The sequence below is a fragment of the Mauremys mutica genome, chromosome 6, assembly GCF_020497125.1.
Source record: "Mauremys mutica isolate MM-2020 ecotype Southern chromosome 6, ASM2049712v1, whole genome shotgun sequence".
NCBI lineage: Eukaryota > Metazoa > Chordata > Testudines > Geoemydidae > Mauremys > Mauremys mutica.
The window spans coordinates 58,884,096-58,897,840 of NC_059077.1; the positions used below are offsets into that span (position 1 = coordinate 58,884,096).

The following is a 13,745-nucleotide window of genomic DNA, read 5'->3' on the forward strand; positions in this document are numbered from 1 at the left end:
GATGCTGCAATTTCCAGTGTAAGAAAAGGTGCCTGATATTCTGGCAGCTTGATGTTACATTATTACCATCTAATATACTTAGGTCAGCCAAGGCTGGAGGTAAGTTTATGAATAGATGACATGAAGTATATGAACGAGGCATAGTACAAGTGTTCCTGCTGACTTGGCAAGGATGGACAGTGGATGTCCTCTTTCCTGGCTACTGGCATGGAGCAAATCAGCAGCTGGCTGTAAGCGTGGGACTACATAAGAGGCAAAATGTAACAGGAATTTATATAATGGGAAACTCTGTTGAGGACTTAACCACAGGAACAGGATGAAGCTGAAAAGTGAAATGTGTTCTTGGCTGGTACCGTAATGGAGTTAGGATGAGGCTACCCTTTTATAAGAGAGGATCATGCACTTAATATCCAATGGGAGCGAGAACTGATATGCTAGTATTTAAAAATATGCAGATTTCCCTTATATGCATGTAGAATGCCATTTCAAACCTGGATAGAGAAGTGATCCTTCACTGAGAGGGGTATCTCTGTTAGTGTTGGTGTGGACTTCTGCATGGCTATACCAAGCGTAACATTTCTAGCACTCAGTCTCATTCTCTATTGCATGCCAGTTTATGATTAGTCAGACACAGGTAAGCAAATCAGTCATCTTCTGTGAAAGCAAATGTTCCTTTATTGTATTTTTTTCTTTATCTCCCAGGTATTTTTGGCATATCCCACTCACGTACGTCACCAGCAGCTCCAACACTGTTCACAGACACATACTAAAAACTAAAACAGGTAATGAAGTTTGATCATTGGTTTTGTAATCAATAAATTGATTGCCTTAACTGTACAACAGGTTCATTTTTACTAATCAATTAAAAGAAATGTATTTCCTAAACAAAATTAATTTTAAGGATACGTGTTGGGTGTTGGCCCTCTGGGGAGCCCTGTTTGTTCCCTTATTTATATTACTTCCCCTTCCTGCTTTGCCATGCCCTTGCTGCTAGCTGAGGAACACAAACTGCAGCTCCTGATAGTGAATCTCTGGTCCTCTCCTAGAAACTGTAGTGAGCAGACCTGTATGTTATTCTAAAGATTAATATATACGGTTGAAGGGGGAGAAGGAAGATGCTGGAGTTTCTGCTAACATTGTCATACAGATGATTTTAAGAACTGAATTTAATTTCAAGAGTTTCTTCTAAATAACACACACATTATTAACTTATATTATCACGGCGAAAATTGGGAAATGATTCCAAGTAGGGACAAATAAAAGAAGATTGAGAGAGCATTTAGTGCTTGGGAAAGGTCCTGTACTGGCAGCGGAAACTCTTCCACACTGCCTCTGGCCAGCTACTGTGAAAGGTACCCTGACTTGGAGGGATTATGTTACCTTAGTTTGTTCCAAAGTCTATTCAGTCACTGGTCTCTTTGCTGAGAAATGGACAGAGAACACCAGCCAATTTCACATAACCCATCAGATAGCTACAAAACGGCAACAACTGTTGATCTAGCAGGATTTGATCCAGCAATGTAGAAGAGAGGAAAAAGGACCTGTCTCCCATTACCAATCCCATAAATCCCACTGGGTTCTCAACCTGTTGAAATATTCTCAATCTAAACTATTTGTCTACATGGCGTGCTAGTCCGCACTGAAGGGGTATACATTCTAATGTGCACTAGAGAGGTGCACTAAAAGTTCCCTAATGTTTGAAAATGGACTACACTAGTCTGTTAGTCTATAAGGTGCCACAGGATTCTTTGCTGCTTCTACAGAACCAGACTAACATGGCTACCCCTCTGATACACTAATGTGCACTAGGGAACTGTTAGTGCAAGCCAGCAGGTCCACTCAGGCCAGCTGATGCACGACAAGCCAGTGTATACAAGAGTTTACACCCCTCCGGTGTGGACTAATGCACTGTGTAGACAGGCCCTGAAAATAAAACTCTCTGGTATAAGGACTTCAGGTTAGCAAATAACTTTCTAATTCCATTTTCAGGTGTCTTCTCGGTAAATCTCATAGTTCCCCAGGTGAAGCCACTGGCAGGTGTAATATTTGCCTATGCTTTCATTTTAATTTTTCATATGCAGTAAAAAAAATTTTCCATGTGAATCTCTCCCATTCAGACACACTAGAACTGGAGGGAGAGGTCGCCTGGGTGAAATTCAATGTGGACATGAATGGCTATTACATTGTGCACTATGAAGAGAATGGGTGGAACAACATAATTAAACTGTTGGATCAGAACCACACCCTTTTCAGCCACAAGGACCGAGTGAACTTGATCCACAATGCATTTCAACTGGTCAGGTAACAAACCTTTCCTATTTTAATCTGATGAAAAAAATACCAATTAGAGAAGGGATCCTTTTTGTTCTGCCATTTAAATGGGCAAAGCGGAGTTTGCAGAACTTCATGCACATGACATCTTTTCCAAAGTGCATGAAGACAGTGTAGAATTATACTTGGAGCAGAGTCACAAGAGCTCACATAATAATTCCTTTGTCAGGCTTAATTATTTGGAAAGTTCTTTCGAAGGCCGTACCAACTAACTCAGTCTGCTTTGGTGAATTGTGGAAGAAAGCCTGACATACTTGGTCACAGAGTTTTTTTAGCCATTAATTCTGATATTTTGGCAGAAGCCATGAACATTAGTGAATCTAACAGTCAGTGAGTACTCCACATACTACAGCTACAGTCTTCAGAAGTCATGCTCAAACACTACTATAGTGTCTACTCCAAAATGCTGCTTTGGCTGAGTTCTTTGTAACTGTTCACTCTCTTGTTCTTTGGGCACCTCCTGGCACGTAGTTTAAAGATGATCAGAGAAGACTGTTTGCCCTCTAGAATGCTAGGTAGAGTAATGGGGCCACAGCATGTGGAGCAAGTGCAAGGCTTTGACAGGGGAAAGTGGCGACCCATGACGATGGATGGGTTGTTGTTCTTGACTCTATGGAGCAGGGGTCCCCAACGTGGTGCCCGCGGGCGCCATGGCGCCTGCTGGGGCGTCTAAGTGCACTCATGTACTGCTGCCGGCGGACGAGCATCTGCCGAAATGCTGCCGACAAGCTGCGTCATCCAGAGGCGTCACTGCCGCAATGCAGCCGATTTTTGGCGGTATTTCGGCGGCAACACCCCTGGATGACACTGCTTGTCAGCGGCATTTCAGCAGCAACACCTATTGATGTTGCCACTTGTCAGCGGAATTTTGGTGAATGCTCGTCCGCCGCCACGGTCCTCCATGGCTCATCATCTGGCGCGCGCGAGATGAAAAAGGTTGGGGACCACCGCCATGGAGGATCCCCGGGATAACTTTGGCTGTTGTGTGGAGAATTTTAAGGAATTGTGGATAACGTATAAAAGGGTATCTGCTTGACACATGTAGATCTGATCTCCTGTTGTGGTTTATCTGAACAAAATAACTGAAGATGACATTTCACACTCTCTCTTGAGTAGCCCACATGGATTCTACATCAAAAGACAGGATGTATGACACATAGCAAATGACAGAGAACTGAAAACTAGGTCAGGCAGTCCTACCTGCTATCCATGAGACCAATTTAATCAAAATGTCTATTTCTGTATTGTCTTTTACTCAAAGCACTTCAATCAGTCATCCATTAATCTTCCGAACACCCGGAAGATTATTATGGGTGAGAGGGGCAAGTTTTATTATGTTTGTAGAGCTCCAAAAATAAGAGAAAAATGATTCTGGTCCCAAAAGTCTTACAGTAATTATCCTCATGATGAATATACAAAACTCACACACAAACTTGGATTAAGTGATTTGCCTAAGGTAACATAGTTAGTGCTTCATCCAATGTCCATTGAAGTCAAAGACTTCCACTGACTTCAGTGGGCAGTGGATCGGGTCCTTAGTCAGCAGCAGGATTGGGAATATGGCCCAGCACAATCCTTAGTTTACAATCCTTAGTTCTTTTGACAGGGCAAAGTGAGGCAGAGACAAAGTGCTGAGAAGTACAAAACTATAAAACGTGCATGTTTTGAGCTTGTGAATATTTTTTTTTTTCAGTGCAGGAAGGTTATCGCTGGACACAGCCCTTGATCTGACACGATATCTCCGACATGAATCCAGTAATGTAGTACTTCTGCAAGGCCTGGGCTACCTGGAAATGTTCTACCACATGATGGAGAGAAGAAATATTTCTGATGTCACAGAAAACCTAAAGGTCCATTTTTAATTTGAAAAAAAATATTTGTAATTAAATTTTATTTGTAAGGAATTGGGGGACACGGAACGAATGCTCAGTTAGTATTCAGAAAAGTGTCCTCTTGAGAGAAAAAGAGAAGGAAAAAATCCTCATATTCCTGAAGGATTCTATTTATAAACTAGCCCATCTCTAAACATCACATTCCACTCTGTTGTCGTTCTGCACATTATCAACTCATGCACTAACGGCCCATGGCTGTGGTTTCTGCTGCTCCACTGCGAGCTGGCCTTACTCATGTTGTTGGAGTTACCCCATGAGTCTGCTGCTGCAGAGTGAGTAGCGTGGCGTCAGGGCTTGCATTCCAGTGGCACTGGGGCCGCCTGGCTAATAAGCACAGGAAAGCTCTCGTTGCTTTTCTCTCCCTTCTTTAGCCCCCGCCTATGTTAAGTCAATATAGACTGTAAGATCCTTGGGGCCAATACATAAATAATCTCTGTCCTTTGTGTGGGAGGGAGACTCTGCATAAAGACCCGTTTAAAAACCTGATTGTTGCCACCTATGTTGTGTTAAGCAGAACTGCACTTATCAGATGTTTTTGAATGTGATCACAGCTAGCTCAGCTGCGGATGCCCTGTGGACATGCTTTGTTACAAAGAACTCGGCACAAAAGAGTGTTTGGGAGTAGATACCATAGCAGATTTGAGTATGACTTCTGAATACTGGAGCTGTAATGAGTGGAGTACAGCTGGGTAACTGTTGAAAAGCAGATTTATATACAGTTACACAGCACTACATAGATTATGGCACTTGGGCCTAACTATGATCTGTTCTCTCTGCAGAGGTACATCCTGCAGCATTTTAAGCTGGTGATTGACAGGCAAGCATGGAGCGATGAGGGCTCAGTTTCTGACAGAATGCTTCGTTCTGATCTCCTCGGGCTTGCGTGTGAGCTACAATATCCTCCCTGTATCCAGAAGGCAAACGAGCTTTTCAGCAAGTGGATGGGATCTGGTGGGACGTTAAAGTAAATGGCTTTCCTGCTTTCTAACATTCCTTTCCACTTAGGCATCCTGTACTGGGGTTCAGTTTGCTTTTCTAGCAAAGGTTTTATAGGAAAGTTGAAATAGGAAACTTTTTGTAATCTAGAATGGGAAAAAAATGTACTGAATAATCTTTTCCTCTAGTACCGGGGTCTCAAACATGCAGCACATGGGCTGCATGCGGCCTGCAGAGTTATTTCCTGCGGCCCGCCATAGGTGCCTACTCCACCGGCAGCCAAGTTCCCCCTCACCCCCTGCCTTCCCCACGATCGTGCTGTATCCCCGCTCCTCTACCTACCTCCCAGCACTTCCCACCACCAAATAGCTGTTTGGCGGCGCTTAGGACTTTCCAGGAGGAAGCGGGGAGGAGTGGGGACACGGCGTGCTCAGGGGAGGAGGTGGAGAAGAGATGGGGCCGAGGCGGGGATTTGAGGAAGGGGTTGGAATAGGGGCAGGGAGGGGGCAGAGTTGGGGCAGGGACTTTGGGGAAGGGCTTGAAATGGGGGCGGGGAAGGGGTGGAAGAGGCAGGCCTCATGGAAGGGGTGGAGTGGGGGCAAGGCCGGGAGCAGGGCGGGGGCTTTTGTATGAAAAGGTTTCAGTGATGTGGCCCTCGGGCCAATGTACTAGTCCTCATGTGGCCTTCGTGGTGATTTGAGTTTGAGATCCCTGCTCTAGTATGAGTGTGTGAGACTTACAATATAGTATCAACAAATAAGTTAGTTAGTATTAATTACTTTCAGCTGCTTGCTCCTTTCTACTGACTTAGCTCACTGTGTTTTCTCTCCTGCTTTTTCAGTGCAGTCTGGGCCTCTGGATTATTTGTTTGTCCTGACTTGAAAGAGCCACATATCCATATAGCTAAAAGAAAATCAAAGTTTAGGGCTTGGCTGTGACTCTTCAGGTCAGTCGTGCACTGGTGGAAGGGCAGAGGTGCACCACATTAGTAACTCTAGGAGGCACTGTGTCGGAGGCACTGTGTCTGAGGCACAGTGCTTGCTGGAGCTCCAGAGAAGGGGTCCACTGCGGCACCCTTTATAAGAGTGCACTGTACAAAGTTTAGCCTTCCTAGTTCCTTTGGACATAGCAGAGGGCCATGACCCCAACCCCTTCTTACCCACTTTGGAGAACAAAGTTCTGGCAGTGGCACTATTCTCATGTGTTCAGAAGTTTGAATGAGTGCAAGGTCTACCATTGTTCCCAACTCCTGCCTGGATGTGCAGGTGAGAGGCTCATCATGCATTCTTCCTGTCCCCTCTTGCACCTGGGGCTGAGTACAATCTTTTTCTTACCATGCTTGACTTTACTGCACTAAGTGGGGCAAAAGAATTCCACAGGCATTGTACCATGGTAAATATAACTACTAAATCTAACTAGCCAGGTACTATACACCCCCCAACACCACAGTAGGTGAGCACCATACACTATAAGAAGTTGTAAATGTGGATTTTTCAATTCATAAGGATATCCACTGTCACTTGCTTCATTGCTGGATATTAAAAATGGATAAGCCATAGGGGACATATTTGACTGGAGTAACCTAAAGAGGTGATACAAAATAGACACCTACCACCAATAGTCTTGTGTTCCTATCTTAATCCAGTTAAAGGTATCATTTAGTGCTTGTCTTTCTTTCCTTTCCTACTCAGCTAACACAGAAATAACACACTTTTTACAGTTGTGGTTTATTCTGCTGGTGGATATGCTAGAAATACCATAAATACATGCCTTACAAAATTATCATGAAATTTACCAGCCCAGGCAGAAAATTACTTCCACACCCCTGGTCTCCACAACGATGACTAGTGATCATGAAAAAAGTAATTTGACCCTCCTTCTCTTTCCCTTTCTTTGTTTGATGCCACAGCCTTCCAGCGGATGTTCTGAAGACAGTCTATTCAGTTGGAGCACAGACAATAGCAGGGTGGAATTATCTACTGAAGCAATATAGCCTCTCGATGTCAGGTGCAGAAAAGAACAAAATCCTCTATGCTTTGACAACCAGCAGGGACTTTGAAAAACTGACAAAGTAAGAATTGTCTTTGCTCAATTATTAAATACAAAACAATACCAAGGTCCTTCACCAACGTGCTATGGAATCGTGAGAATCTCAGCAGCAGTGGGAAACACATTGAAAATGTGGAACTGTATTTTTTTTTATTTACTTCATCACTTTCCTAAATAATTATTGATGAGATGCTACCCTAAGGGATCTTGGCCTGATGTTGATGATACATGAAAGGCCATTAGAAAGAAGCTCTTGAGATACTATATATACAGTACGTGTAACAAAGAAATTCAAATCCTTTGAAGTGTATTTCTGTTCTGAAAAGTGACCATGTAAGAATTGTTCTCAGTTAAGAGATGTGTTTCCTGTTTGTATTCAGTCAGGTCTGAGTACATAGTGACTAAAACAAGTGTTTGTTAGCATTCCAGAGCCAATACTGCTCCAGCAGAGTGAGCTGGATTCTATTCTGGCTTGCATATCATCAACAAAATTACAGAATGCAGAATGTTTAGTGTGGATGAATAGCCAAAAAGACTCCACCAGGATTTTCAGATACCACTCTGGGTTCGCAGGGTTAGCAATTCAAATATATCATTTTACTTTGTTAATTGAGAAGATTTGAGCTGGACGTTATTGAGCAACCAACAGTCCTCTTACAAAATAGAAGAACCTCATTTTACGTGATGATTATGGGCCCTACCATGTTAGGTTTTATGCAGAAGCCCCTATTGAAATCAATTACCTACAAGTCAATGATACAGTTATTCCTATAATGTGAAAAAGTTGTAGTAGCACCACTTAGTTAACTTGAAAATTGATATTTAAAACACTGAACTGTCATCCTGCACATTATTTTCCATACTCCTATTTTATATTTAGTCCCTATGTTTGAATATCAAAAGGAAATGTGCATTAAGTAGTGGTCTAGCAGTACCTCCTAGAAGCTGAGTAGAAACAAGCTGAAGCTGACTGATCTGTTTTAATTTGTACAGGTTAATTGAGCTGGGCATGGAAGGTGAGGTTATCAAAACTCAGGATCTAGCAGCTCTTCTTCATGCTGTTGCCAGAAATCCAGAGGGACAGGGGCTTGCTTGGAATTTTGTCAGAAAAAACTGGAACAAACTTCTTAAAAAGTTGGTACTTGGTTATCTTCTTTAGCCACCATTGGTGGCAAATCCTGACAAGTAAGAGTGTAAAGAGGGATAATTTATTCCACTAGAGAAGACACTTACCTTATTTTTTTATATATCGTACATTTATGAAAGGGGGCCCCAAAAGCACTAGCTTCTACCACTTGATCTAAAGAAGAAACCCTGAAGGTCCCGGGGACAATTTAATGAGCACAGGAGTGGTTGTCTTTCTTCATTAGAGAGGAAGCAGGTGCCCTGCGCTTCAAGATGGGGTACAGGATCCATGCTTGCACAGTTCTGCTAGAAACTGACTAGAAACAAGCTGAAACTGACTAGTCTATTTTTATCATTCCCTCTGGGAGAAATGGAGAGAAGTTCAAACAACATAAATACTGAAAAGCAAATTAGACTGTAGAAAATGCTTTCAGTTTGATAGTCTACAGTGGCTATAAATCCATATCGCTAAGGATATATGTTTATAAAATATTTTTAATTTGATAGTGTAACTTCATAAGAACAAAGATGCTGCCATACTGGGTCAGATCAGGTCCATCTTGCCTAGTGTCCTGTCTCTGACAGTGGCCCGTACCAGAACTTCATTAAGAACATACAGAACAGGGCAGTTATGGAGTCACCCACCCCTGTCTTCCACTCCTGACTTCTGTTAGTCAGAGGTTTAAGGTTGCCCTGAGCATGGGGTTACGTCCCTGATAATTTTGGCTAATAGCCATCAGTGGACCTATCCTCCATGAACATATCCGGTTCTTTAACTAAAAAATATTCACATACTGGAAAGAGACTAGTTAAGAAATTCTGTACTGATACAAGGTGCAGTTCAGATATTGGTACAGTATATTGTTTATATTACTGTATGGTTTTTCTTTCTTGTTTACAGATTTGAATTAGCCTCTTTTTCTATAAGAACTATTATTGTTGGCACTACATCTCGCTTTTCCTCCAAAGACAAGCTAGAAGAGGTTTGTGACTTTCTATTAATACTTATTGGTAATTTATAGTCTCATATTTCTTAAGCTAACAAATAAAAATGCGTAACTGCCCAGAACAGCCCTCATGAGAAAATGCTCTTTCACTGTTACAATGATGAAAAGGAAAGTTATGTTAAAGTTGAAAATCCATTTAATAGCTTGACAAAAATGCTAGCAGTCATTCCAAAGTAACTTATCGATGAGACTTGCGTATATTATGTGTGTTACATTTTAGTGTCCAGAAAAAGTGTTCGATCTCTTGTTGTATTATACACATTTCTTTTCTGTGCATACTGGAAGAGATTTATTCTTTGGCTATTCATGTAATTGCCAGTATTGTAGTCTATATATTTTGGTTCCATGTGGGGAAAAAACATGTTCAGTTCATTGCATAACCACATATATGATTAAGGAGCCAATGCTTGAGGTTGCTCCATAGGCATGAGGGAGGCATTGCATGCTCCTTCCTACAAAGACTATCTTAAAAAACAGCAGCAACAACAATAAATGAATGACGGTTGGGTGTGGGGGGAGTAGGGAGGAAGGATATAACATCCAATCCATGGCCTCAATTCTACAGGAAGGACCATTTGAGTTCCTGTGCCCAAGCAAAGCCCTGCCGAAGTCATGGGGCTCTGTGTGGTTGAAGGAAGGGTATCAAGTGGTGAATGATCAACATATTTCAGTTCATTTTTAATAGACATATATATTTGTTTTATTTTTAATATTAACAATTAATTTTTATTCTTTGGAGGGTACTTGGCTGAAGGTGGGAGAGGATTTGTGGGAGAGCATAGTGCATGTCACCTGAGTTTTGAGGGAGCCACCATCAGGATGATTAATTCCAGCAGTTGTTCAAATGCAGCCAGAAATTAACCTGACATTTCTCAAAAAAATAACCCCCAAGGCATTAATGATTATCCTGTCTTCTAGGTGAAACACTTCTTTAGGTCTCTGGAGGACCAAGGATCACAGCTAAAAATCACTGAAGTTGTGCTGGAAACCATAACAAAAAATATTAGATGGCTGAAGAGGAATCTCAACGGTCTAAGGAACTGGCTGCTAAATAATCTTTAAACTACACTGCAAAGCAGAGAGGATTTCAGTTTGATTAACTGTTCCCTTTCACTCCCCACTGTGGTGATGCATATTTGGGGAGTTTGCCATCCATCGCACAATATAGATATGTTGACAACCTCAAATATGTACAGAATGTTTTTTACTGATCCAGAACTGGCTAAGGAAAGATGATCTATTGTGAAGTCTGTGAACTGTTTCAATAATTTGTCACAATGTAATGCTGTACATACCCGTCTGATGATAGGTACATGGGTACAAAGATAGAGTACAGAATTTTTCCATGCCTTTTTGTCTTACTGTTTGTTGGAATTATTATTTTGTTTTTTTATGGTTTCTGGCCACAGGAGACATGAATAACCCACTTACTAATAGTTTCTCTCTTGTTAGGTTTAGGTTGAATTATTTAATCAGAAAGGGTGAGGAATTTAGAACCATCAAGACACTTTCTCCAGATAGAGAGGCAGCATAGTCTAGTGGCTAATATGCTTGACCAGGAATTCAGAGACTGGAGTTCTATTAGTGAGTCTACTACCTGCTGCAAGTCTTTGGACTAGTTGCATCACGTGTGTGCCCTCACCCTGCCCCAATCTCATGTCTTTCTTGTCTATTTAGATTGTAAACTCTTCCAGCCAGGACTGTCTTCCCTATATGTCTCTGCAGTGCCTAGCACAATGGGGCCCTCATCTCAGTTGGAGCCTGTAGGTGCCACTGCTATAATTAATATTAATAGATTATCTCCTGGGGAAAACAGTGTAGTTCTTCTAAACGTGTTATCAGTTCAGCTCATCCCTAAGATGAGAGGGCAATTTTCTCCTTAGCTTCTTTGCTTGTATTCTCTTTTTCTGCGCAACCTAAATAGCCAAGATGAACTGTGCTAAAGGTGTGGTTTTTTTTTCTCCTTCCATTTTTCTTATAGCCTGTTATCAAACAATATAAAAGCACCAAAAGCAAACCTTGGAGTTCAAGAATAAGTAGTGTGGTACTTCAGACAAGTAGTGTAGTATTATAGAGAGCTTCTGACTAATACATTGCTTTAAAAGTATTTTACTAACAAAAGGTCCTTTTCCTAAGAGGCTGGGGTTTATGGTGAAGTGTACTTGTGGCAATTTATTTATAAGATTGCAACAAATGAATGCATTGTTTAAAAGATTTTAATTAAGTTCATTCACAGTTTTACTGTTGTAAAAGCATAATCTGTTGCCTCTGTTGTTAGATACCTTTCTGTCATACACAAAGAAATACCGTGGCCGTGCAGCCAGATTTTCAGAAGTGGCCACTGATATTATGTACCTCCATTTGTGTGCCCAACTTGAGACATTATCTACCTGGTTTTCACAAGGTGCCTAAGGCTCCAGAGCTCACAATGAAGTCAGGTTTGGGGGCAGGGAATGCCTGTATGTATATATAATACCCAGCATAATGGGGCTCTGATCCTGATTGGGGTCTCTGGGGCTGTTTTACAGTTAATAAGTATTGTTAATCTGCCACAGCAGCATTTGAGCCTTGGGCTGTTACTTCTTTTCCTAAAACAGCTTGTGTTTGCCACATTCTATATACACTATTGGTAATATTTGTTCTTCCATTTGGGAATCTGAAAGAGTTACAAATTCTAATGAATTAAACTTCACAATACCCCTGGGATGTAGGGCAGCGAAGCATGGAATATCATCAACTTGCTTCTCCCACACAGTGAAATGCACTCTTTGCTTGTGGGAAGCTGTCCCCAGTCAGTCTCATTTTGGTCATTGTTAGTTTGTCTAGTGAAATAGTATATTATAGTAATAGTTACTGACAGTGGCCCATCACCACTGAATTAATGTTTGTCCATTGCTTTATTCATTTCACACCGCACAGCCTTTCCATGTTATATCATCCTATAGGTCCAATTTGTAGAATAACATAAGTTGGAGAAGATACGAGGATCTCAGGTTCAAAACAAGACGGAGTTCACTGACAGCATTACATTTGCCTACTCTTAGTCTTGTTGCATCATCACCTTCGTGTCTGAGACTAGGCTGGATATATAGGCTTGATGTGGGAATGACATGCGTTTTATGTCATGTTTCATCAGTCGTCTAATTTACATTGTTACTGGCCTTTCTAGACATAGTAAATGGAGCCTACACATATTCTGTAGTTTAAATTTACTATCCTAAATGTGACATCCACAAAAAGATTAATTGGCTCTCAGAAGTTGCTAGGCACATCTTTTACACACAGAATGACCAATCAGCCAATGAGTTTGTTCTGATGATACTGTATTTCTGCCCTGTGTTTTGCTATTGACAGTTGTCACCCTGTTTCCTGGAAAGGAGAGTGATGAGAGAGGAGACCTGGAATAAAGCCAAATTCCAATGCTTTCAGCTTGCCTGTGGTTTTTTCCTAATTTGCCTTAGACTCTCAAATTCTTTTACTCATGACACACCATTATTGGCTAAGAGAAAAAAAAACTTTCCTCCTGGCATACTTAACAAAATCTGGAAACTGTTGATGCTCATATGTGCAACAACTGGAATGAGAGCAGATGAGTAGAGCTGTGTGAAATAATCTCATTGATTCTCAAACCCACTTACACTTAGCCTCGTTTGTACATTTTGAGGTGCTTACAAACCTTAGCCTGTGCTCACAAAAGTTCACGAATATGATGTTCAACAGATGGGAAACCTAGCCCATCCCATTCCCTTGAGTGCCTTTCTCCTAAACTGATGCTTTTCTGCCTAGGAATCATACAATGGGGTTTATGGAACCTCTTTCCTAGCATGGGGATGCTAAAGATTATGAAGCTTCTCTCAGTAATTTGCAGCAGAACTAGCTGGTGGGAGTGGCTGCTCCTACTCTAGCCGAGTGGGCTGCTACATATTAATGCCACCCACAATCATGTGCTATCATTTAGTAGTCATTTGAGTCTATTATTAAATTGTGCGCCTGTTGGAGCATATACTTTGTCTTTGTTTGCCTGTGAAGCATTATCTTCACCAAGAGCTTGATATAAAATAATGATAAATATCATAAATCCATGTTTGCTGATATCAATAAATAGTGACTGTAAAGTAGAGATCCTGTTTATTAACTTTTTATATGAAAGTTTACACACAAACTTTAATATGTTTTTCCATTTAGAGGTGCATTTTTTCCAGTGGTAACACAGGAAAAGGGTCTGATGAACTAAACAATTCACGCATTGGCCCTTTCTATCATGAACAATAAAGCTGTCAAAGTATTATCAGCGAAAAACAATGACCAAAAATAAAATCGCAGTGCTTCCATTTTTAAAAATAAGTTATCAGCCACCATATCACTTGTCTTAATCCTCGTGCTACTGTGTGAAATAAAACAATTC

At 41.2% G+C, this 13,745-nt stretch overlaps 1 protein-coding gene across 1 annotated transcript in view; it reads left to right on the forward strand.

The window, feature by feature from the left end:
- Positions 1–12,762, forward strand: part of LOC123373428 (endoplasmic reticulum aminopeptidase 2-like) — a 32,298-nt gene extending 19,536 nt beyond the window's left edge. Inside the window, exons 12-19 of the mRNA XM_045022481.1 lie at positions 703–782; positions 2,118–2,301; positions 4,025–4,181; positions 5,003–5,187; positions 7,069–7,230; positions 8,202–8,342; positions 9,235–9,316; positions 10,259–12,762. Of these exons, the coding sequence (XP_044878416.1) occupies positions 703–782; positions 2,118–2,301; positions 4,025–4,181; positions 5,003–5,187; positions 7,069–7,230; positions 8,202–8,342; positions 9,235–9,316; positions 10,259–10,402 (1,135 nt within the window). The 3' untranslated portion in view covers positions 10,403–12,762. The remainder of the gene's footprint in view (positions 1–702; positions 783–2,117; positions 2,302–4,024; positions 4,182–5,002; positions 5,188–7,068; positions 7,231–8,201; positions 8,343–9,234; positions 9,317–10,258) is intronic.
- Positions 12,763–13,745: the final 983 nt, after the last annotated feature.